General features: G+C 44.3%; 1 protein-coding gene and 3 non-coding genes across 4 annotated transcripts in view; 1 reads left to right on the top strand and 3 right to left on the bottom strand.

Moving 5' to 3' along the window:
• The window catches only part of LOC137335907 (zona pellucida sperm-binding protein 4-like), a 38,474-nt gene extending 27,366 nt beyond the window's left edge, over positions 1 to 11,108 (top strand). The window contains exons 13-15 of the mRNA XM_068001424.1: positions 2,241 to 2,307; positions 9,999 to 10,148; positions 11,017 to 11,108. Coding sequence (XP_067857525.1) covers positions 2,241 to 2,307; positions 9,999 to 10,148; positions 11,017 to 11,108 — 309 coding nt within the window. The remainder of the gene's footprint in view (positions 1 to 2,240; positions 2,308 to 9,998; positions 10,149 to 11,016) is intronic.
• On the bottom strand, positions 2,644 to 2,725 carry trnas-gcu (transfer RNA serine (anticodon GCU)). Its single transcript has one exon. It is a non-coding gene; the product is annotated as a tRNA-Ser (tRNA).
• Positions 6,167 to 6,240, bottom strand: trnat-ugu (transfer RNA threonine (anticodon UGU)). Its single transcript has one exon. It is a non-coding gene; the product is annotated as a tRNA-Thr (tRNA).
• Positions 11,109 to 19,501: 8,393 nt separating the features above from the next.
• On the bottom strand, positions 19,502 to 19,574 carry trnar-acg (transfer RNA arginine (anticodon ACG)). Its single transcript has one exon. It is a non-coding gene; the product is annotated as a tRNA-Arg (tRNA).
• Positions 19,575 to 25,496: the final 5,922 nt, after the last annotated feature.

Below are 25,496 nucleotides of genomic sequence, written 5' to 3'. Positions count from 1 at the left end.
AGGGTATGTCCACGAAAGACACGTAGACGAAATGAAGATAATCTTTCAAGAAGTTGTACAGATTGAAGCCGGCACATGAATTTATCCCAATTCAGGCGATTTCATGGGTACAGATACAAAAGGTAAAGGAAGCTGCATTGGCCTGGAACCAAACCCCTGGTTTCCCGTCGGCAGGCGAGAGTTCTACACTCAACCATCAATCCACACACGGCTGCAGGCTGCACGTGTGGCGTTGGATACAAGTCTGGAACATGCAGTCTGGCAGAGTTCCTGTGATTATCCTGCGCAGTCTCCAACCGCGTGCTACCTGTGGGTGACCAAACGAGTGGGTCAAGCATGGTCTTGAAATTCACTGAGATTCGAAATCACTTCACACCGCCACTGTAAAATGGTCAAATAAATAAGAGCTGTAGTTACCAGGCAGTGTTTACTTTTTTCAGAAATAATGTAAGAATCCAGCCCTATGTACAACTCTAAGATTTCACGATATGCGACGAATTTCCTTTAAGCTGCCACCTAAATTCTGCTCAACCACAGAATTGGAGATTTATACTATTTTTCTTTGCATGTATCTATCTATCTCTGTCTGCGTTTCTTCACTTTCGCTGTTGATCCCTAATGGACTTATCAGACTACCTTCAACAGCCAGGTCTGCAAACCCGGGATGGGAAAAGGCTGTCGGTTCTTCGTCCAATTGTTGGATTTCGACGGATTGAGTTTTGCTATTTTCCGTCTCCGTTTTCGGAAAATATAAACCGAGATGGGATTTCCCCTGCTCGGGTCCCGTCACCTGCGGATAATGGGAATGAACCCGATCTATCATCCGGTCCTAATATCTGTATTCTCATTGTTTAACAATAAAATTACGGGGTTACAGTTATTTTCAGGACACATTTTAGAAATTCAGACTTATTCGAAAACTAGAAGCACGTGGGATTAAAGGGCCGGTGGTAACGTGGGCAAGTAATAGGCTGGGGGATAGGAGGCAGAGAGTAGTGGTGAACGGATATTTTTCTGACTGGGGAAAAATATGCAGTGGAATCCCCCAGGGGTCGGTATTAGGACTATTGCTTTTCTTGTTATATATAAATGTCTTGGATGTGGGAATAGGGAGTACAGTTTCGAAGTTTGCGGATGATACAGAACTTGGCAACGTAGTAAATAGTGAGCATGATAATAGCAGACTTCAGGAGGACATGGACAGACTGGTGAAATGGGCGGTCACGTGACAGATTTAACGCCGATCAGTGTGAAGTGATGCACTTTTAGAAGAAGAACATGGAGAGGCAGTATAATCTAAATGGAACAATTTATGGGGGGTTCCAAGAGCAGAGGAACCTGGTGGTTCATATTCAGAAAACAGGGCAAGTTGATAAGGCGGTTAAGAAAGCATATGGGATACTTGGCTTTGTAAATAGGGGCATTGAATACAAAAAATGGAAATCATACTAATCCTTACAAATCAGTGTTTAGGTCTCATCTGGAGTATATTGTACAGATCTGGGCACCACACTTTAGGATGAAAAGGGATTGAAGAGGATTCAGAGCAGGTTGACCTGGATGATACCAGGGATGAGGGACTTCAGTTATTTGGAGAGATTGGAGAAGCTGGGATTGTTCTCCTTACAGCAGAGATGGTTAACGGGAGACCTAATAGAGGTATTCAAAATAATGAGGGGTTTTGAAAGAGCAAGTAGGGAGAAACGGTTTCCTCTGGCAAGTGGTTCGGTAACCAGAGGTCACAGATTTAAAATAATTGGCAAAAGAACTAGAGGGGAATTGAGGAGAATTATTTTCACACAGAGGGTTGTTAAGATCAGGAACGCACTTCCTGAAAGGATGGTGGAAGCCGATTCCATGGGATCATTCAAAAGGCAATTGGACATAATTGAAGAGGATTCATTTGCAGGATTATTGGGAAAAATCTGTGGTGTGAGTCTAATTTGGACATGTCTTCGAAAAAGCCGGCACTGTCACGACGGCCGAATGGCCTCCTTCTGTGATGTAAGATTCTATGATTCTCTGATTACCTTCTGAATCATTGCAATTGATGCTATTCAGTGTTGATCAACGAAGAACATTATAACCGTGATATTCTGCTTCTCCATTCCCTTATGAATATCGCAGATTATACTGTCCAGGCGGGGGTGGGTCTGAATGGGGGATAGAGTGCGGAGATTGGGATGGAAGCCCAGCAGAATGAACTTGGTCTCATCAGTTTTTGTTATTTTTCCTTACAGTTGCCCGATGCAGGCGGTGAACCTTTTTCTCGAGAGAGGATCGTCATTTCATTTCAGAAGCAAAAAGGTATCAAGAAAATCGGGTAAAACGCACACAGAATGATTCGGGACTTACAGCACATCCCTTTTAATCAGACACCGACACGGAATGATCCGGACATAAATCATAATTATGGGACGTAAGTTTCTCTTACGTTGACCATAAGATTTACTCTTTTTACAATGACACCAATGTACAATCTGATATTTCGCGACCTTACAATCTCAACACCTTCCTGGAAGGAACTGTTGCTGATTTCAGCAAACAATGCAAAACCCACCGTTTGCCGTTTCGAGAAGGATGGGACATTGACCAGACCTTCTGGGTGCACTGAATGAGAGAAACAAAACTTAAGCATAATAACGACGAGGATGGGAGTCGAACCCACGTGTGCAAAGCACAATGAATTAGCAGTCCATCGCCTTAACCTCTCGGCCACCTCGTCGCATACGAAAACATGCGAAACCCCTTTCAAAATGAAAATACTGGCTATGTTGCCAATCTGAAATAAAAACTGCAAATGTGTCTATCCTCAGCAGGTCAGGCAGAATCTTTAGACATAGAAACAGTGTTAACGTTTCAGGTCGATGACCATCACATGAGTATTCCAACTCACTCAACTTGCGCCTTGTCGATGGTTGAACGTCTTTAGAGAGTTAGAAGGTGAGTCACTTGGCGCAGAATATCCAGCCTCTGACCTGCTCTTGTCGCCACAATGTTGCTGCAGCTGGCCCAGTTAAATGTCTGGTTAATGGTGACCACTGGTATGTTGATGGTGGGGGATTCGGCGATGATAATTCCGAATCCCCACAGAAGAGATTTACTGTAATGATTCCAGGGATGAGGGGCATAAGTTTCATGGATAGATTGGAGAAGCTGGGGTTGTTCTGCTTGGGACAGAGACGGTTACGAGGAGATTTGATAGAGGTATTCAAAATCATGAATGATGTCGATAGAGAGAAACTGTTCCCATTGGCGGAAGGTTCAAGGACCAGAGAACATCGATTTAAGGTGTTTGGCAAAAGAACCAAAGGTGACATGAGGAAAAACTTTTCTCCACAGCGAGTGTTTAGGATCTGGAATACACCGCCCGAGGGGGTGGTGGAGGCAGATTCACTCATGGTCTTCAATAAGGAACTGGATAAGTATTTGAAACGAAAGAGAATAGAGGGCTACAGGGATAGGGTGGGGGAGTGGGTCTGTCTGGGTTGCACTTGCAGAGAGCCGGCACGGACTCGATGTGCCGAATGGCCTCTTTTCGTGCTGTGACCTTTCTTTGATTCTATTCTATTTGTGGGAGGCGATGCGAAGCGACCGGAGCGTGACGTAAATCGACCTGCTCATGTCCATTCCCTGATAATAAATCCTAGTGTGATGCAAAGAAGAAATTCATAATTATGGTGCATATCTTTTATATTATACTGACTATAGGAGGTACTCGGTTCACCAGGGCACCATTGTGCACATTGATTGATACTTCGCCGAGATCACCCCTTACACTCCCAACACCTCCGTCTAAGAAACAGTTGGGTGGCAATCCAGACTTTGCTGAATTGTGCAAACAGGTGTAAACCAGCAATGCGGAAAAGCACTTCTTATCAAAGAAGGGTTTTTGGTGAGGCGGCCAAAATGAAAGGGTGCACAAATTCTAGCAGCAGTGAGATTCGAACCCACATAATTCAGAGATGGAAGCCAGCATCTGAGACAGCGCAATTACTCACGCAAATGTTGAACCATTCAGATCTGATGATTCAGGTCATGGAGCTGAAACGTTTCCTCTGGTTCTTTCGCCACAGGTGCTGCCTGACCTGCTCAGCATTTTCTATTTTCATTTTTGTGATTCCACAATGGCTGTTTTCCTGAAAACACCCAATTTGACCCAAGGACGCAGCTCACACTTCACTTTCCTCACGCGCTTAAAGTCTGTGGTTTCCGAACAAAATCTCCTCCGCGCCGAGCTTTCAAAGGACCTTTCGCTCACGGCCAACCTCCTGTAATCGACACCTTTTCACCATTGCCGCTCTTCTCATTTCTCCTCATTCCTTTTCAATCGGACATTTCCACAGACCTATTAAGATCAAGCGGAACATTTCCGACCTGACTGCATCGCCCAAATTGCCAAAAATGCACCTTTCAGCCGTCATTCGCAGCTATGTATCGCCGCCCGTCTCTCCCGCACATCAACTGCTCGGGGAAAAGCGCCAACGTCCATGAAAACAAAACCCAGTTCTTCAGTTAACATCCCCCGTATCACAAGATACCCCATGGAAATTTCACGGAAAAGTATGCGCTGTACTTCCGAATGCCAGCCCTGCTTTCTTCGAGCTTGTCTCTGGAGCAGACAGGCAGATCAAAATGTATCGACTGGTTTCAAGTCACAAATGAACATTGATGCGAACGGGACATGTGCCCCCGAGAAACAGCAGTCGATGGAGAGCAAACTTAAAGGCGTAAGAATGTGAAAGTGAATGTTTGAGTCGGCAAGGCCGCAGTAAAGTCTCAATGAAATAGACCATGATTGTGGAAGTAAGGAAAAGCTGGAAGAAGCGGCGGGTCTGAATTTCGGATCATCCAACAGAGACACGTGAGAGAACAAAAACAGGATACAGACAAATGTGCTGGGGCAGAAAGAAAAAGAAAGAAAGAAGAGGAATGGGAGAGAGGGAGGTGAAAGAAAGAAAGAGAGAAAGAAAGATAGAAGGGAGCGAGAAAATCAAGCGTGCAATTCTCACCCCGCAAACGGGCGCTGCTCCCAATCGGCTGCACTTCGCCCCACTGACCCTCATCCCATTCACACCATCCTACAATACACTGTCAATGCTGTGCAGAGAGACAGAGAGTATAAAGGCATGAAGACACACACACCATCCTACAATACACTGTCAATGCTGTGCAGAGAGACAGAGAGTATAAAGGCATGAAGACACACACACCATCCTACAATACACTGTCAATGCTGTGCAGAGAGACAGAGAGTATAAAGGCATAAACACACACACACCATCCTACAATACACTTTCAATACCCGTGCAGAGAGCCAGAGATACTCACATACTGTCCTACAGTACACATTAAATATCCGTGCAGTGAGTCAGAGAGTATACAGGTACAGAGACACTCACAGCGTCCCACAATACACTTTAAATCATGTGCAGTGAGTCAGAGCGTTTAAAGATATAGAGAAATTCACCTTTTTTTTTCAAAAGTGGCACATCCCAGAAGCAAGAGAGAGCGTGGGTCAGTCTCCCTCTCCTGATAGAGCTGAGGCTTGTCAGTCAAGAGTCCTCTCCTCCGTGTATTGGCCGTGGAGGAAGTGCAGAGTAGATTTAATAGAGTACCTTCAGCCTGACGAAGGTTTGGCTGACTGGCCTGTAATTACTTGATCTATCCTATTCTCCCTTTTTGGACAACAATACAACTTTAGCAGTCCTCCAATCCTTCGGCATATCACCTGTAACCAGGGAGGATTGGAAAATTATGGTCAGAGCCTCTGTTATTTCTTTCCTTGCTTCTGTTAACAGCCTGGGATATATTTCCTCGGGGTCTGGAGATTCAGGTGGAGTGATTTGGGGACTTCATTTTCCTCTTTGCAAAGATTTTCAGCGCAGGTCAAGATCACAAGTCTCGGTCCAAATTTGGACGACTTCCGGGTTGAACCTCAAATCGTGAATTGTACCCTGACCCCAACGAGCCCAGAAACAAGAACGTGTCTTCAAGTTAACCCGTTACAGACACATTCTATGAGAGGTCTGACTGCACAATGAAAGGGCGCTTTAGAAGAGTCAATCTGATATCCGTTTCCTCCTCATCCCTGAACAAATACCAATTCCAAAGTGTCATTTTGTCACTGAATTCCACAAATCAGGTAAAAATAATTAGTTGGATAAGGCACTGCTGGGAGTTGAACCCAGGATCTTCTGTTTACAAGACAGATGCTTTAACCAACTAAGCCACAGCGCCCAGCCATGATAACTTAGCCCTACCTCCTCTCACTAATATCTATCAGCGATACGTTACTGTCTGTTTGGGGTTCAGACCGTTTCATCTTTGTCTGTTTCGCTTGTCCGTTCACCTGTGCATCCCGATGCTGCCTGCATCTCTCTTTGTGTGTCCATCAGTGCGTTGATACAGGGATGATTCCGTGTACTTATGTTTGTTACATTAAATAAATTCCCGGTTTAGACAATTCTCGGTCTGAAAGTGAAGAACTATTGAGACGAACTTTACAGCAAAGTATTGTTTATTTTGGTGCTGAAAATAAAAAAACCGTAAGAGGTCCAAACAGGGAAAAGGAGAAAAACCTGTTAGGGAAAATGAGGACAACAGTCAAGATTTTTGCCAGTATATTAAGTGAAAGAAGGGAGGCTTAGAGTAATGTGGGCCGCTTAAAGACAGATGGAGGTGATATTGTAATTGAAAATCATGAAATGTCGAGTTGCTAAATACTTACTTAGCTTCGTTCTTCACAGAAATAAATGAGGCTAACATATCAAAGATATGAGGAAAACTATAAATAAATCAAGGGGATTCAGTATAAGTAAAATAATTACAATGGAGAAAATAATTAGATTAAAGATAGACAAATCTCCAGGACCTGATGGTGACCATCCCAGGGGACTGAGAGGACGAGGTGAGGACATTGTACATGCTTTAGTCATGATCGTTCAAACTCTCTTGATTCAGGAATTGTTCCTTTGATGGAAACAATTTCAATGTCACTCCATTATTTGGGATGGGTAGCAGAGATGATGTTGGAAATTATAGACCCATTAGTCTGACATCCGTTGTGGGGAAGTTGCCAGTATCCGTTGTTAGGGAAAGAAAGATTGAGCACTTGGAGAAACATGAATTGATCAGAGAGAGCCAGCATGGATTTGTAAAGGATAAGTCAAGTCTAACAAAACTAGTTGAACTTTATGAAGATGTAACGAACGTGGTAGATAATGGAGTATCCATGGTTGTTAAATGATATTGACTTCCAGAGGTATTCGATAAGGTACCATATAAGAGACTGTTAACGACAATGACAGTGCGTAGAATTTGAGGCAACCTAATGAAATGGGCAGGGAGTTGGTTAGAAGGTGGGAGACAGAGTCCCGGTATATAAATGACGTAGACAAAGGAATAGAGAGCCGTGTATCCAAGTGTGTCGCTGACAACAAGATAGGTGTCGCAGCGAGTCGTGTAGATGGAAGCATAAAGTTGCCAAGGGAAATTGATAAATTAAGAGAGTTGGCAAAACTGTGGCAGATGGAGTAACATAGAATTACACAGAATGTACATCACGGAAACAGGCAATTCGGCCCAACTAGACAATGCCGGTGTTTATGCTGCAAACAAGCCTCCGCCATCCCCATTTAATCTAACCCTATGAGCAACCCCTTAGATTCCTTTCTCCTCCATGTGTTTATCTAGCTTCGCTGTAAACGAATCCATGCTATTCGCCTAAACTACTCCTTGTGGGAGCGAATTGAACATTCTAACCACTCTCTGGGTGAATGTGTTCCTCTTGAATGCCATGTTGAATTAAATAGTGACTACCTTATATTCATTGCCTCAATGATTTGGAGTCCCCACCTCCACAAATGCAAACACCTTATCTACGTCCAACCTATCAAACCCTTGGATAATCTTAAAGTCCTATATCAGGTCACTGCTCAGCCTTCTCTTTTCTGTACAGAAAAGCCCCAGTCTGTTCAAACTTTCAATATGGAGAAGTGTGAGTTTATCTACTTTGGACTGAAGCAAGACAGGTCAGAGTATTTTCTAAATGGTGAGAAGCTAGGAACTGTCGAGGAGCAGAGAGATTTAGGGGTCCAAGTACAGAAATCGCTCAAAGCCAGTGGAATGGGAGAAAAATTAATTTAAATGTCTCATGGGATGTTGGCCTTTATTTCAAGGAAGCTGGTATTCAAAGGGGGGAAGTATGTTACAGATAGAAATCTCTGCTGAGACCCCATTTAAAGTATTGCATTCAGTTCTGGGCACCACATCTCAGGAAGGATATATTGGCCTTGGAGGGAGTGCAGCGCAGATTCACCAGAATGATACCGGGGCTAAAATGGTTAAATTATGAAGACAGGTTATGCGGAGGTCGGTCCTCATTTTTCTCTTATGGATCCGGCCCCATCCGTTTACTGTGGACGGGAGCGCGTCTGATACTAAGTCAGTCAGAATCGGATGCAAATCACACAACCGGCACAGCGGCTCTGGAACTGGCGACTGGTTTTACATTGAGTCTTTTTGAAGGTATAGGCTGTACATTGTTTGTCTAATAATAATAATAATAACTTTGATACAATGAAGGTTTTTTCAGCTATTTCCCATTTCCACCCTCACCAGTTTTATACAGTAACAGGTAACAATGTTTAAGGGATGTGATGTCCAGTGTTGGTGGAATCAGTGTAATTTAACTTGATACATTGAAGAATCTCTTGTCTATCCCAGGCTTTTACCTTATGTTCAGACCCTCAGCGAGTTTAAAATCGGTCACTCACTGATATAAATAAACCAGGAACAACCCCGAAACCTCAGCGGGTATATTTGTTCCGATAATTAGTGACGGTCCCAATTCCCATTGAAATTCCAATCAGCAAATCCCAGAGGCTGTTTCGGGCTTGACAAACTGTGAAACAGATTGTTTTAAAAGCCGAAAAGATGGAAAACCTGGTGGTTGATACAAAGTTTTATACATTATCACTTTCTGTTTCAGATTTACAATTTCTCTTTGTGTGTTGCTGACAGGAGCGGCTATAATAGAGCCCAGTGACTGGGTCATGAGCTGCACTGAGACATTGGCCTGTGTTACAGACCGGCTCGTTGTCCCTGCTCATTTCGACTCATCTCATTGTCAGGAAACGGGAAATTACTGAAATTGAGGCTGGTGAATAACTGCTCGAAACACCCATCCTCTCTACCACTGAGGACTGAGTCTTCCGACAAACAGAGATTTTCAATCGTACAAGTTTCATTCACGTATTCTGCTCTTCGTTTCCCTGATCTGATTGGTGCGCCTTTCCCTTCAATTCACGACTTACAGGAAAAACTCGATTTTACAGTCGATTTTTGGGTCATGACGTATAGTGATATTTCAAATAATTGAAATCGCCCCTTATTAACCCCAATATCGTCACCGACACGTTTGACAAATGCAAAGCGGCTTCAATCGCGGTTTTGCTGACACAACTCGTTCAAAGATACTGTCGGTAATTGGAGGGTCTTTCAAGTCATGACACGAACAGAACAGTTCGCACTTCCCTTTTCCGCAAGACACTTCAGATTCATGTGGAATTATTTCGCTCTGGCGGTTAAATCCGTTCCCTCTTTACGAATCCACGTTTGACCCCGTGTCTTTTAGTATTTTTGATAACCGATACCAAATCGGTTTGCCCCGTAGTGTACATTACTTTTTAAATATTACGGATAAGCAGAGCACTTGAGCTGTCACAGCTGTGACTTTGACCATTCTCCCTCTCCTCTCGATCTCACCGGCAACTGTCACGAACCACAATCTTCTGTCACACTTCCCCATCAGAAAGTTCCGAGCCTCGGTTTTCAAATGAAATAACGCCCATCTCTTCAATCAACGACATCCCAGGGAGCGTTTCCCAGTTTCGTCTCACACTTTCCCCAAATCCTCCTTAAAGTACCATCAAAAATTGTCCCTAAGTTAATAAAAATATAATTAAAAGTTCTTATCTTCTGGGGTTTTGTTTCAGATTCCAGGGCTTTTAAAGGTCATTGCGGATATTTATCGAAGCGCATCTTGATTGGAGGCTTCTTGGAGAAATCGGAGAAAGATCTCGAAGCTCTTGAAGCGCAAGCGGTCAGCGTGCGGCACTTTTATCAGCTTCAGAAATGCCCAGGTTGTGAGTTTCAGCCTCACCGAGAACAGTCGAACATTTTGCTCCGAACATTTTGACCGGAGTTCAAGGTACAACTGGTATGTTCCGTCACGCATCTGCTTCTTAGTGTTCCCATGTGGGCACTTGGGTTCCTCTGGCCTACCGTCTTACAACAGTAGGTGCGAGTTTACTTGCTTACAGGGGGAGAGGGGGCGATTAGCGTCAGCTGATATGGCAAAGGGCCCGGTACGAAATCTTGAAATCTGAAGAACCAAACACACAATTCTTCTTTTCGTTCAGCGGATATTCATCGGTTGGAAGTTTCGTGTGGGGAAAATTTGGAAGGGAAATCTGCTGCCTGGTTTCACTGTGTAACGGGTGAAATTATTCAGCTTACAGATGTTAATACATGAAAGGTCGAGAGGCCTTTTCCAACTTCCGTGTGGGGCAAGTTTAGCTTTTGAGCCACTGGATAAAGGGTTATTTTAATTGGTGCTAACGAATGAGAAGACATTTGGCACAAACAAGAAGAATTGTAAACTCAAGAGTTCACTGTCCATGTTTCTTACATCATGTTCAACAGAAACAAGGATTCTCCTCAACACGTTACTGAGAATTTTATAAAAGGGATCTTCAACTCAGTTCGCCGTTCACGAAGGATAATTCAGAGTCCTACCATAAATTTGTACAATGGTTCTTTTTCGTATATTGAGCCTGGGTCGCTCAGTCGGTAGACTCTGAGATTTCTATAAGCGGCTCGTGATTTGAGTGTGCAGAAATCAAATCCTTGTTCAGGCAATAAACTTTGAAACAGCTGGCAAGTATCTATGTTTGCGGGACAAATGATGCCTGCGATGTGTTGTCAAAGCTTCGGTGGTATATTGTTTCCCAGGGATCGGCAGTATTGCGCTGTCTGAGGCGGTATTTGCGGCCTTCCGCCAGCAACCTGTGATTGGAGGGAGCGGGGCCGGACAGGCGGCCTGAATGTCGTTGCTGTCGTGGCCGCACTCAATCCGGGAGCTGGGGAACATCGAACTTCGAAAAACGGATGTGTTTGTTGCCGCGGTTGCCATGCTGTTTAGAACGATAGTTATTAACCGAGGCAGCTCTTCAGGGTCCTTTAAAAATCTCTCACAAATCAACAAAAACCAGTCGCAATGAGTAGCTTTGAGAGGAGATTTCTGCACAGGCAGGGCAGGAAACTGAAGTGAGGGAGATATATTTTCGGTATCTGTGTAATGTTTGAGTGTGTGCAGAACTGGACAGAGAAAGGAAAATATACCGGTTCTGTAATTTATTCATATTTCACGACAGAGTGAAATCTTGCGTGTTTTCATATTTATTGATTTTTAGTGGATGACGTTTTGAAAATGTTTCCGCCCGGTTTCGAACCGGGGACCTTTCGCGTGATGAGGCGAACGTGATAGCCACTACACTACGGAAACTCTGCTGGGCAAACAGTCATAGGAAATGCTTGGAAGATAATTGCCGTCTTCAAATGTTCTCAGTGCTGGGAGACGGGGCCGGGTCCCCTTCAGGGGATTAAGATTTACAAAATAGTTTGTTGTATTAATTTCGCAAAGCTCATTAAACTCAGTAAAAAGACGAATAGTTGTTCAAATCGCCATTAATCAACCAATAACTTTCTGTTTCAGACTGACGGAAATCCAGCATGTTTTTCATTCATTCATTCACCAGGCTGAATATGGAAAGTTCAGAGGGGAAGTGAAAAAGGAAATGACGGGCAAAGAGAGAGTGTGAGAATAAACTGGCGGCCAACATAAACTGGCATGTAAACATTAAACGGGCAGTAGGAGCCGTACTCTGATAAGGGACCATAAAGGAGAGCTATTCATGGAGGCAGAGAGGATGGCAGAGATATTATATGAATACATTGTATACGTCTTTACCAAGGAAGAAGATGCTGCCAGAGTCTCGGTAAAGGTAAATACAGTTGAGATCCTGAATGGGCTAAACATTGATAAAGAAGAGGTACTCGGAAGGCTAGCTGTACTTAAAGTAGTTAAGTCACCCGGTCCGGATGGGATGCATCGTAGGCTGCTGAGGGAAGGAAGGGTGGAAATAGCAGGAGGTACTGACCATAATCTTACAAACATCCACAGATACGGGGGTGGTGCTAGAGGACTGGAGAATTGCAAACGTTACATCCTTGTTCAAAAAAGGTTGTAAGGATAAAGCCAGCATCTATATGCCAGTCAGTTTAACCTCAATGGTGGGGGAACTTTTAGAAACGATAATCCGGGACAGAATTAACAGACGCTTGGACGACTGTGGATTGATTTGGGAAAGCCGGCATGGGTTTGTTGAAGGCAAATCGTGTTTAACTAACATGATAGAGTTTTTTGTTGAGTTAACAGAGAGGGTAGATGAAGGCAACGCAGTTGATGTGGTGCATATGGACTTTCAAAAGGTGTTTGATAAATTGCCGCACGGTAGGCTTATCAGTAAGATTGAGGTCCATGGGTCAAAGGGGGCAGTAGAAACATGGATGCAGAATTGTCTGAGGGACAGGAAGCAGAGAGTAGTGGTGATTGGTTGTTTTTTGGACTGGAGGGAGGAGTCCAATGGTGTTCCCCAGGTGTCAATGCTGGGACCACTGCTTTTCTTGATTTATATTAATGACTTGGACTTGCTTGTACAGGGCACAATTTCAAAATTTGCAGATGACACAAAACTTGGAAGGGTCGTGAACAGTGTGAAGGATGGTGACAGACTTCAAGAGGTTATATATTGGCCTGTGTCATGGGCGGACAAGTGGCAGATGAAATTTAACACAAAAAATGCGACATGATACATTTCGGTCGGAAGAACCAGGAGAGGCAATATAAACTAAAGGGCGCAACTCCAAAATGGGTATAGGCCCAGAGAGATCTGGTGGTTTATATGCACAAATCGTTGAAGGCTTCAGAGCAGGTTGAGAATGCGGTTGAAAAGGTATACGGGATCCTGGACTTCATAAATAGAGGCATCGAGTAAAAAAGTATGGAAGTCATGATGAACCTTTATAAAACACTGTTTCGGCCACAACTACGGTATTGTGTCCGGTTCTGTGCACCGCAGTTCAGGAAAGATGTGAAGGCCTTACAGAGGGTGCAGGAGAGATTTACTAGAATGATTGCAGGGATGAGGGAATTTAGTTACTTGGACAGACTGGAGAAGCTGGGGTTGTTCTCGTTGGAACAGAGAAGGTTGCGGGGAGATTTGATAGAGGAATTCAAAATCATGATGGGTCTAGACAGAATAGATAGAGAGAAACTGTTCCCAATGGTAGAAGGGTCGAGAACCAGAGGACATAGATTTCAGGTGATTGGCAAAAGAACCAAAGGTGACATGAGGAAAAACGTTTTTAAATAGCGAATGGTTAGGATCTGGAATGCACTGCCCGAGGGGGTGGTGAAGGCAGATTCAAAGGCAACTGGATAAGTGCTTGAAAGGAAAAAAAATGCAGGGCTACAGGGAAAGGGCGGGAGAGTGAGACTAGCTGGATTACGATTGCGTGGAGCCGAATGGCCTCCTTCCGTGCTGTAAACATTCTCCGATTCTATGAGATTTGAGCGTCGCTGGCAAGGCCAGCATTTATTGGCCATCCCTAATTGTGCTTGAGAAGGTGGTGGTGATCCAGCTCCTTGAACCGCTAAAGTCCGTGCGGTGAAGGTTCTCCCACAGTGCTGTTAGGAAGGGAGTTCCAGGATTTTGACCCAGCGACAATGAAGGTACGGCGATATATTTCCTAGGCAGGATGGTGTGTGACTTGGAGGGGAACATTCAGGTGGTGTTTTTCCGATGTGCCATATGCCCTTGACTTTCTAGGTGATAGAGGTCGCGGATTTGGGTGGTGCTGTCGATGAAGCCTTGGCGAATTGCTGCAGTGCATCCTGTAGATGGTACACACTGCAGCACGGTGCGCTGGTGGTGAAGGGGGTGAATGTTTAGGGTGGTGGATGGGGTGCCAATCAAGCGGGCTGCTTTGTCCTGGATGATGTCGAGCTTCTTGATTTAAGCTGAAGCTGCACACATCCAGGCAAGTGAAGGGTATTCCGTCACACTCCTGACTTGTACATTGTAGATAGTAGAAAGACTTTGGGGAGTCAGGAGATGAGTCACTCGCCGCACAATACCGATCCTCTGACCTGCTCTTGTCGCCACAGTATTTATGTAGCTGGTCCAGTTAAGTTTCTGGTCAATGGTGACCCCCAGGCTGTTGATGGCGGGGAATTCGGCGATGGTAATGCCGTTGAATGTCAAAGGGAGTTGGTTAGGTTTTCTCTTGTTAGATTTGGTCATTGCCTGGCACTTGAATGTTACTTGTCACTCATCAGCCCAAGGCTGAATGTTGTCCAGGTTTTGCTGCACACGGGCACGGACTGCTTCATTATTTGAGGGATTGCGAATGGAAATGTACACTGTGCAATCATCAGCGAACATCCCCATTTCTGACCTTATGATGGAGGAAAGGCTATTGATAAAGCAGCTGACGATGGTTGGGCGTCGGACACTGCCTCGAGGAACTCCTGCAGTGGTGTCCTGGGGCGGAGACGATTTGCCTCCAACAACGACGACATTCTTCCTTGGTGCCAGGTACGATTACAGCCACTGGAGAGTTTTCCCCCTGATTCCCGTTGACTTCAAATTTCCTAGGGCTCCTTGAAGACACATCGGTCAAAGGATGCCTTGATGTCAAGGGCGGTAACCCTCACCTCACCTCCGGAATTTAGATCTTTGTCCAGGTTTGGACCCAGGCTGTTATGATGTCTGGAGCCGAGTGGTCCTGGCGAAACCCAAACGGAGCATCGATGAGCAGGTTATTGGTGAGTGAGTGCCGCTTGATAGCACTGTCGACGAAAACTTCCATCACTTTGCTGATGATTGAGTGTAGACTGGTAGGGTGGTAATTTGCCGGATTGGCTTTGTCCAGCCTTTTGTGAGCAGGACATCCCTGCACAATGTTCCACTTTGTTGGCTTTCCACCTTGGTTACCAAGTGACAGTCGTAATGAGTTTGCTGTGTTTTCCCTGTGTTGAATTGTCACCCGTTCTCATTTTACAGACGGAATTTTAGGACTTGGTTAAAAATGTTCCGTGCTTGTGATGCAAGTTATCAGGTGCAGCCTTTGTTAAAATCCCCGCCTCAGTAAGACAGAAGGGCAACGTCTGCTCCACTCTATTATACAACCCCAACTAGTGCCGCCTCAGTTAAAGTACATTAACTAGTGCCCCCCACTCTTGTACAACCTCAAGTGAGTATATACAAAGAGTGTGCGTTTGTTTGACTGTGATGTTTATGCAGCGGCCGCCGCCAATCTTTCCGTTGCTATGGAAAGTTTGTTAGAGACGAAAATCGAATCCCACCCTGACAGTCCTGAAGAATCAATGTCCATGCTCAGTGCACTCGGCCATCCTCTATGTCAGTGTTGTCCAAGAGAAATTGTTGACTAGCCGCATGTGTGGCCATGGTGGCATTGTTTAAGTCACATGAACGAAAACATCTTGCACACACACAATATACAGTGAGGTGTACTTCACATGTGTATATTTCCTTACAAACATCTCCCACCATTCAGTAACCTAGGAAGTAAAGCACTCACAACGATCAAAAACATTCGCACACTCTGCTTTTCACCATTTTATCAACAACTCACAAAAAGTTTGAAGTCCACATGCGAATATGAGTATTGAGATCACAGGTCTAAAGACTGTGTCCATGACTCATTTTGATTTAATAATCGCAATTGCAATTAGCCATATCTGGATTCCCATTTAGCCAGATGAGGCTCGTGGCAAAGATATTGGAACAACTGGTCAAAGACACAATGGATTGATTCCACGGGCCGTGTTCTGCTGACCCCAAGCACGACACATTCTCAGAACAAATAAAAACAAACCTGCCGTGGACGGATGTCGGGTTTGTTTTCTGGAAGCAGCAAATCAACTGGGCAGAAAAATCACCTCCATCCTCAGGCACAAGAAAAAAAATCGTACAAGCAAAGGACTGAATGTGAAGATTGAGGATTCAAAACCACACCACCAGGCGAAACTGCGATCTGAATACAGCGCCCTCAACCGCTGGCTCATCCTGACTCCAGAATCTCGAGTTTACTGACCCCGATTTTCTCAGTGAGGCAGTTTCACTCTCTCTGGTTCTCGCTTAATCCTGCTGGAAGGCCAATTTCAATGGGTTGAGAACGCATCTGGCCAGGGTAAATTAGAATCAAAGATTGACATGGAAAACTGTAACTGAACAATGGGCGGCCTTTAAAGAAGTGATGGTTCAGGTACAGTCGAGGTACATTCCCACCAGGGGGAAAAGTAGGGCAAATAAAGCCAGAGCTCCCTGGATGACGAAAGAGACAGAGATTAAGGTGAAACAGAAAAAAGAGGCGTAGGACAGATGTCAGGTTGATAATACAAGTGAGAACCGGGCTGAATATAGAGAGTTCAGAGGGGAAGTGAAAATGGAAAAAAAGGGGCATGGAGAGAGTATGAGTATGGACTGGTGGCTAACATAAAAGGGAATCCAAAAGTCTTCTTTTGGCACATGAACAGTAAACGGGTAGGAAGAGGAGGGGTGGGACCGATTAGGGACCAAAAAGGAGAGCTACGCATGGAGGCAAAGGGCATGGCTGTGGTAATAAATGAGTACGTTGCATTTGTCTTTACCAAGGAAGAATATGCTGCAAAGTTACAGTAAAAGAAGTAGTTGAAATACGAGATGGGATATACATTAATAAAGAGGAGCTATTAGGAATTCCAGCTGTGTTTAAAGTAGATCAGTCACCTGGTCCGGATGGTATGAATCCTAGTTTTCTGAGGGAATTAGGGGTGAAAATTGTGGAGGTACTGGCCATAATCTTCCAATCATCCTTAGATACGGGGGTGGTGCCAGAGGACTGGAGAATTGCAAATATTATACCCTTGTTCAAAAAGGCGTGTATGGATCATCCCAGGAACTATAGGCCAGTCAGTTTAACCTCGGTGAAGGGGGAACTTTTAGAAACGATAATCCGAGACAAAGTTAATCGTCACTTGGACAAGTGTGGATTAATTAAGGAAAGCAGCACGGATTTGTTGAAGGCAAATCGTTTTTAACTAACTTGATTGAGTTTTTTGTTGAGGTAAGAGAGATTCGATGAGAGCAATGTGGTTGACATGGTATATATGGACTACCAAAAGGCGTTTGATGAAGTGTTGCTTAATAGGCTTGTCATCAAAGTTGAAGCCCAAGGAATAAAAGAGGCAGTGGCAGTACGAAATTGGCTAAGTGACAGGAAACAGAGAGCAGTGGTGAACGGTTGTTTATCAGACTGGAGGGAGGTGTACAGTCGTGTTCCCCACGGGTCGGTACTAGGATCACTGCTTTTCTAGATATATATTAATGAATTGGACTTTGGTGTACAGGGCACAATTTCAAAATTTGCAGATGACACAAAGCTTGGAAGTGTAATGAACAGTGAAGAGGATAGTGATAGTACAAAGACAGGCTGGTGGAATGGGCGAACATATGGCACATCAAATCTAACGCGGAGAAAAGCGAAGCGATACATTTTAGTTGGAAAAACGAGGAGAGGCGAATTAAACTAAAGCGTTTAATTCTAAAGGAGCTGCAGGAACCGAGAAATCTGGGGGTTTGTGTGAACAAATCTTTAAAGGTGGCAGGGCAGATAGAGAAAACGGTTTTAAAAAGCATATGGGATCCTGTGCTTTACAAATTGAGGCAAAGAGAACAAAAACAAGGAAGTTACGATGAGCTTTTGTAAAACATTGGTTCGGCCACAACTGCAGTATTGTGTCCAGTTCTGGGCACCGCACTTTGCGACGGGTGTGAAGGCCTTAGAGAGGCTGCAGAAAAGATTTATTAGAATTGTTCCAGGGATGAAGGACTTCAGTAACGTGGATAGACTGGAGAAGCTGGGGTTGTTGTCCATGGAGCAGAGAATGTTGAGAGGAGATTTCATCGATGTATTTAAAATCATGAATGGTCCAGACAGAGTAGAGAGAGAGAAACTGCTCCCATAGGCGGAAGGGTCAAGAACCAGAGGACAAAGATTTATGGTGATCGCAAAAGAATGAAAGTCGACATGAGGAAAAACGCTTTTACACAGCGAGTGGTTAAGATCTGGAATTCACTGCCTGAGTGAGTGCTGGAGGCAGATTCAATTGTGGCTTTCAAAAGGGAATTGGATAAGTACTTGAAGGGAAAAAAATGCAGGGCTACGGGTAAACTGCGGGGGAGTGTGACGAGCTGGATTGCTCTAGCAAAGTTCCGGCATGAACTCGATGAACCGAATGGCCTCCTTCCGTGCTGTAACCATTCTAGGATTCAAAGAAGCAGAAACCAAATAACTCAAACTGCCGAAACCCGAGATCTTTAGTCAAACGCCCTCCCAACTGAGCTATTTCCACCCCACTGTTAATTGATCTTTGTGTCCTTATGTTGGAAGAACATATAACCCCAGGGGGAATTGCCCCTCCCGGTCATTCCGCACTTCATGTATGAACATCACACTCATATCTCCACACCCACAGTTCATATATAAACATCGCACTCATAAAAACACACCCATAGTTCATATATAAACATCGCACTCATATATACAAACTCATAGTTCATCTATACACATCGCACTCATATATACACACCCACAGTTCATACATAAACATCGCACTCATTTATACACACTCATAGTTCATTTATAAACATCGCACTCATATATACACACTCATAATTCATATATACACATCGCACTAATATATACACACCCACAGTTCATATATAAACATCGCACTCATATATACACACTCATAGTTCATTTATAAATATCGCACTCATATATACTCACCCACAGTTCATATATAAACATCACACTCATATCTACACTCCCACAGTTTATAAAAAAACAGCGTACTCCTCCTCCACACCCAATTTAAATGTATCCAAAGTCCTGTTTATGGTTCTCACCAATGTCTGAACACTGAAAGTTTAACTGTTTTCCAGATACTGTCCGTCCTACTTTGTATTTTCAGCATCGGATTTCCTGCAGACCGGCAAAGGGAGCGGAATAGCGGTCCTGTCGGTGAATGCTGCTTTCAACGAACGTCTCGGCGTCCAGGAGCTGGCGGGGATTGGAAAGCTCTTGTGTCACACGAAGTGTCTGAACGGCCCGGATACACCTGAAGGTCATCAGCGCGGTGCCTCCACGTCGTGCTGCAATGTTCGTGTGTCTGACATCAAACTAAAAGGCGGCTTGTTGGTAAACGTTGTGGTCACAGTTTCTTTTTGTAATTGACCTAAATCTTTCAAGATGGAATGTTTTCTTTCCTGCTTCGTTCCCCAGTGTCAGAGATAAAATTGCACAAACCCGAGCCAGGTAGGAGTCGAACCTACAATCTTCTGATCCGTAGTCAGACGCGTTATCCATTGCGCCACTGGCCCAAGTCATGGGAGTTGATGTATTTTATTTCACTTTTCATTCAGAATCAACCGACAGGTTGACAGATGAAAACAGCGAAATGTGCAAGCGAAATCGAAATGAACCAAACGGCCTCAAAATCCAACACACAGTGGCGAGTATCTGACAGGTGTCAGTGAGAGGAGATGGTGAATTTGCAGCTTGATTTGGCTCCGTGGCTTCGCTGCTCAAAGGGCCTGTTTCGTCGGGTCCTTTATTGTCTTAAGCCTCCGATGTGATATTTACCCAATTTGTGAGTTCAACAACAAAATGATCTTTAACAAAATAATATTTGTATTAGTTTCGGAGTCAACAAGGAAAGGATTCCAGAACTGCAGTGCGGAAGTGCTCCTTCATTGAACAGATGGAGCTCTCACACAATGTCTCCGAAACACGTTTCGAGGATACTGTTCCAGAGGCTGATTTTACAAACTAATTTAGTTACAACCAGCAACCCATCTCCATTAAATTTGCGAAGCGAAACTCGTTTCAGAGCAGTTTTCGCTCTTCAGCTTTTGTAAAATTAGCAGAAACTCATTTTGAACACATCATAGTATTAATGAGAATATCAGGCACATGACAATTGGGATGGAACCGTCTCTTACAATAAGTACAAAGTATAATCGATTACAAAGTGAAAAAGCCAATCCAGTCTCTCAGTCTCTCTGTCACTTTCTCGGTGAGTGAACGTAAACCAACAGAAGAAGCTAAAACAAAGAACTGAGCAGTTTTGTTTGTTTCCTTTTCCTTCGGGCGAGTACAGTTGAAGAGAATAATTTCTGTTTCCTGCTGGACAAATAACTGGAAAGAGCAGTGTATCAGGTTCCCATGGTACCCAGTGAAATATCCACGTTTATATATCACATTTTCACTGATACCTTCCTTCCTCACTAATTATAGGAAACTTTTGGTAAGGTTCAATCACACTTCAGAAGTCCAGAAGCGCAAAGAAAGCTGGACATCTCATAGTGACGTCACCTACAGGCGAGGGAGGTTTGCAGGTTTTACCTGGAGCTGTAATTGTATAAACTCCTTCCAATGTGCAAACTCCCCTCACCAACAGCAATTCAATTCTTACTGATCTGAGACTTTGGTCATTTATGGTGATTAAATTTTGTGGAGTTAAAGCAGCAGTAAAATCCGTTCTGCGTTATGTACATAGCCGTTCAGTCAATATAAAACATAGTCATCCGACCTACCATGAGCAATGCCACACGGGGTATGTTAGGAGACAGTTCTGCCTCCAGCAGTTGTTCTCTCGGTCACACATCCGGCATCACCTCTCGGTCTCACACTTCAGAGTCACGCCTGCATATAAACACATTTCTGTTTCAGATTTTTACCTGAAGGTCGACAAATCACAAGTCAAGAGGTAGGGAACAAACAAATCAAATATTTAAGAACGTTAACGGATAGAAAATTCACCATAAATGACTGAAAAAAATGAAGCAAACGGATCAAGATCAACAATTATCAAAAGGTAACAATTAAAGAAAGGAGAAGGGGAACCGATCAAATCGCTCCAAATAGTTTTTGAAAAATCCTTTTGGTTTTCATCTTAGTTTCTCTGTTATGTTGGGGACGGACATCTAGAAATATTTTTCGCACCATCAGAAAGACAATTAGAATACAAGTTTCACAAAGTCAGCCTTAATCTTACTTATACGATCGCATGTTATGTGTTTGTAAAACCTGCAATTGTTTTACCATTCTTTAAGTTTAGAGAGATGCTCTGAATATATGTTTTACATTGAAACGTAAGTGGATTAATAAAATAAAATGAGGAAATTTGTTTAAGAACATGAAGAGCTGCTTTTCCATGTTGGATATCGCGGTATATTTATTTACACAACTGTCATTTGTGAAATGATGGAATGTATTTATTTCTATATCTGTACGGGTAAGCAAATCCCCACTGGATCATTTCCAGGAACCAGGCAAGTAAAAAGTTAGTTTGTCAAACCCAAAACACCCGTTTGGATTTGCTGATTGAAAATTTCAATGGAAATCGAGATCATCATAAAGCATTGGAACAAATATACCCACTGAGGTTTCGGGGTTGTAACTGATTTATTTATATCACTGAGTAACCTATTTTAAACAGGGTGAAGCTACAAATCTAATGATAAGAGTCTGGGTTAGAGAAGGAACTGATGAAAGTATCCAATTTAATTACACTGATTCCACAAACACTGCCCACCACATCCCTTAAACATTGTTAACTCTTTCTACATAAAACTGGAGAGGGTGTAAATAGAAAGTAACAGAAAAAAAGCTCATTAATGTATCAAACTTAATTTTGATATTGTTGCACAAACACTGAACATCCCATCCCTGAAACACGGTCCCGATCTAAAATCAGTCGGCAGGACCCTGAGCCACAGTGAAAATGCTGTGATTTCAACCTGGTTCAAAACACGCAGCCTTCTGATTTGGAGTCAGACGCGACTGTTCTTGCACCAGGCCCACAACAAGCGGCTGGAGCCGGATCCATTGGAGGGTGATCCGTGCAGACTGCCGCTGCGCTCTGGGAATGTGAGAAGAGGAAGCAGGAGCAGCCTGACCGCCTCAACCACAGCACAACACCCCCGCTCTCCGGCATGTTACATAACTGACTCTGTGGGGCAATGGATAGCGTGTTGGACTTCTACTGAATGATTGGAGGAGGTATTCAAAGGTTGTGGGTTCGAGTCCCACCAGAGTTGGGTTTTAGTTTTGGGAGCTGGGAAGTGATATTTTGCAGCAAAACCGCAACAGGATCATTGATGTCCGTCAAGGACGGGAAACTGCTCCCTGCACTTCACCTTGCACAAGTGTCTCCAGTCAAACCAGAATTTATGATTCTAAATCCATTCTGAGCTGGATTGGTGAAACACTCTCAAGATGGAGACTCAACATCATCTCAGACCGAAAGTCATTCTGCTGGACTTCCGGCTCTGTCAGACTGTATGTTCCTTCAGACAGGTTTCTAACTGGACACATGCATCCTGCTGCCGTGGCAGCATTGGTGCTTGAGGGGTAGAATTCTTGCTTGTAGTAATTCTATTCCTGTAAAACTAGCTCCAGAAGTGTCGGATGGAAAGTATCCTGGCTGAGCGGTCTAAGGCGCTGATTTAAAGCTCTAGTTAAATCGCACGATTTGTCGATGGATCAAAATCATAGTTTTTGTCTCCAAAACCGCAGCCTCCCTCCTGGAAACAAGTAATACTGAACATCTCATCTGATAATACAACAGCGTCGTCCGGAGGAACCACGTGGCAATACAAATGAATGGATGCATTTTGGAACACACCAATTGTACCTTTAACTCCGGTCGAAATGTTCACAAGCAAAATGATTGTTTGATCTCGGTGAGACTCGAATTAACAACCTCGTGTATTTCCCGATCCTGTACTGTCATGTCAGGACCGCGCACTGACCGATTGCGCCGCTAGAGCCCGGTCACTCTGATCACCTGTCCCACTCTGCTGGAAAGCATCTGAAGGTGAGGGGCCCTTACCTGTGGAAACGTGTCCAGTCACTGTGTTGAAACTAATATCTGCACTTCCACTTTAAGTTTCTTTCACATCCTCTGCTCCATCGCACGACAATCGGGTTTTCTGCGAACAGGTCAAAATGAACATTGCCAGAAATTCTATCAGTGGTCGCATTTGAACCCAGCGCCCACGCAGCGATTGGATTTATTATCTTCAAGCAGTGACTTCTGTTCGGACAACGCCTTGCCAGTCTTTCACGTTTTGTTTAATGCCCAAATAAATAAATTGGAGCTGATTGACCGCATTTACGCCGTGCTGGGGTTGTTCTCCTGAGAGCAGAGAAGGTTCAGAGGAGATTTGATAGAAGTGTTCAAAGTCATGAAGGGTTCAGATAAAGTTAATAAAGAGAAGCTGTTCCCGTTGGCGGAAGTGTCAAGAACCAGAGGACACAGATTTGAGGTGATTGCAAAAGAACCAAAGGCGACATGAGGAAAATCTTATTTACGCAGCGAATGGTTATGATCTGGAATGCGCTGCCTGAAAAGGTGATGGAAGCAGATCCAATCGTGGCTTTCATAAAGGAATTTGATAAATACTTGAAGGGGAAAACGCAGGGCCACGGGGAAAGGGACGGGGAATGGGACCAATGGGATTGTTCTTACAAAAGGCAGGTAAGGAATTGATGGGTCGAATGGCCTCCTTCTGCGGTGTGTTCATTCTATGATCAATGTTATTTTACATACAGTGAATGGACCATCCCTGAAAGACTGGCCCGCGTTAAAACAGAGCGACACTGAAACGTGGTGAAAATGCAACAACCCCAACGTAATTCGAACACGCATCTTTGGGATTTGGAATCAGACGCGCTACCGTTGCGCCACGAGGTTCACAACGAAAGCTTGGAGCCGAATCCATAAGAGGGAAATCAGTACCGGCCGCCGCAGGGACTCACAGAGGCGGAAGCAGTCGCAGCAACAGCGCAGGAGCCCCGCTCTCTCATCCAGCCGCTGCCCGGTCCCGGCCTGAGCCCTGTCTGGGAGCCGCCTGCCGGTCTCTTTTACTGAACGGGACCGATCCAGTTTCAGCTCACACACAGGCTCAGGAATCCAACTCCTGAAAGATTCACTTATTTAAACCTTGTTTAGATTCAGTGAATTGGGATTTAATTCAATCCTCATCTGCCCTCCCCTCTGTCAGTTCAGGTCTTTATTTAAACCGATACTTGGAGCTCTGTTTTACAGGGTGCCGGCTGTTTAAGCAAATCTCAGTCCCACTATTCCCATTATTAACACTTCTTGCTGCTCACCTCTGCTTAACACAAAGTGCCCAGGAATTAGGGAATTTCTCCTGGGGACTGGGGATCGGACTCGGATTCGGCTCAACACTCAAATCCACAAAGTTATTTTCACTGCTGCTGCACAGGATTAAAGGAAGGGACCGATCCAGAAGATGTTTAAAATTATTACTGACAAATCAGGATAAAAGGCAAAGGACACGGTCTGCTTCTCTGCCTGTCTGTCTGTTTGTCCATCTGGCAGTCTACCTCTATATCCGTCTGAATGCGTCTCTGCCTTATTCTCAGGCTTTTTGATTGCTGGCTGCAGGCCTCCCTCCCCGACTGAATGACCAAGTACCGGACCGTGTGTCAGAATGAATGACTTTGACTTACCGTCTTCCTTTTTATGAACCTGAATGGCCACATTTCTGAGTTCATATCTTCGCTCTGTGTCACAATCCTGTCTCTGTCTCTCAGGATGACAATACACACACAACATTAACACACCGACTTTGACTGAACGCAACTTTAATCTGCTGCAGTGTGTACCATCTACAAGATGCACTGCACCAACTCGCCAAGGCTTCTTCGACAGCACCTCCCAAGCCTGCGACCTCCAACACCAAAAGGACAAGGGCTGCAGGCGCATGGGAACAACACCACATGCACGTTCCGCTCCAAGTCACACAACATCCCGACTTGGAATGGTGTCATTCGTCATTCCTTCATCGTCGCTGGGTCAAAATCCTGGAACTCCCAATCTAACAGCACTGTGGGAGAACATTCATCACACCGACTGCAGCGGTTCAAGGAGGCGGCTCACCACCACATTCTCAAGGGCAATTAGGGATGGGCAATTAATGCGCGCCTTGCCAGCGACGCCTAAATCCCATGAATTAACATCTTAGTTCCTTCTGGAGTTGAATGATTTTGAAATTTTGAAGATTTTGTCCTGTGTAACTTGTGAGGTTTTGATCATTGAGATGCTTGTGAAGGAAAGCGGAAGAGGATTGGCGGCGTTTAGTGTGGGACAGAAGTGATGTTGTCTAACGGAGAAGCGACACAGTGCTATGAACTGAGCAAAGGTTTCGCTAGTTTAGCGGTCGTCACGTTCGCCTCACATGCGAAAAGTCCCCGATTAGATCCCAGGCGGA

The sequence above is a fragment of the Heptranchias perlo genome, chromosome 20 (genome assembly GCF_035084215.1).
Source record: "Heptranchias perlo isolate sHepPer1 chromosome 20, sHepPer1.hap1, whole genome shotgun sequence".
Lineage (NCBI taxonomy): Eukaryota > Metazoa > Chordata > Chondrichthyes > Hexanchiformes > Hexanchidae > Heptranchias > Heptranchias perlo.
Note: the sequence above shows the minus strand (reverse complement) of the source record. Positions and strands in the feature narration are given on the sequence as shown.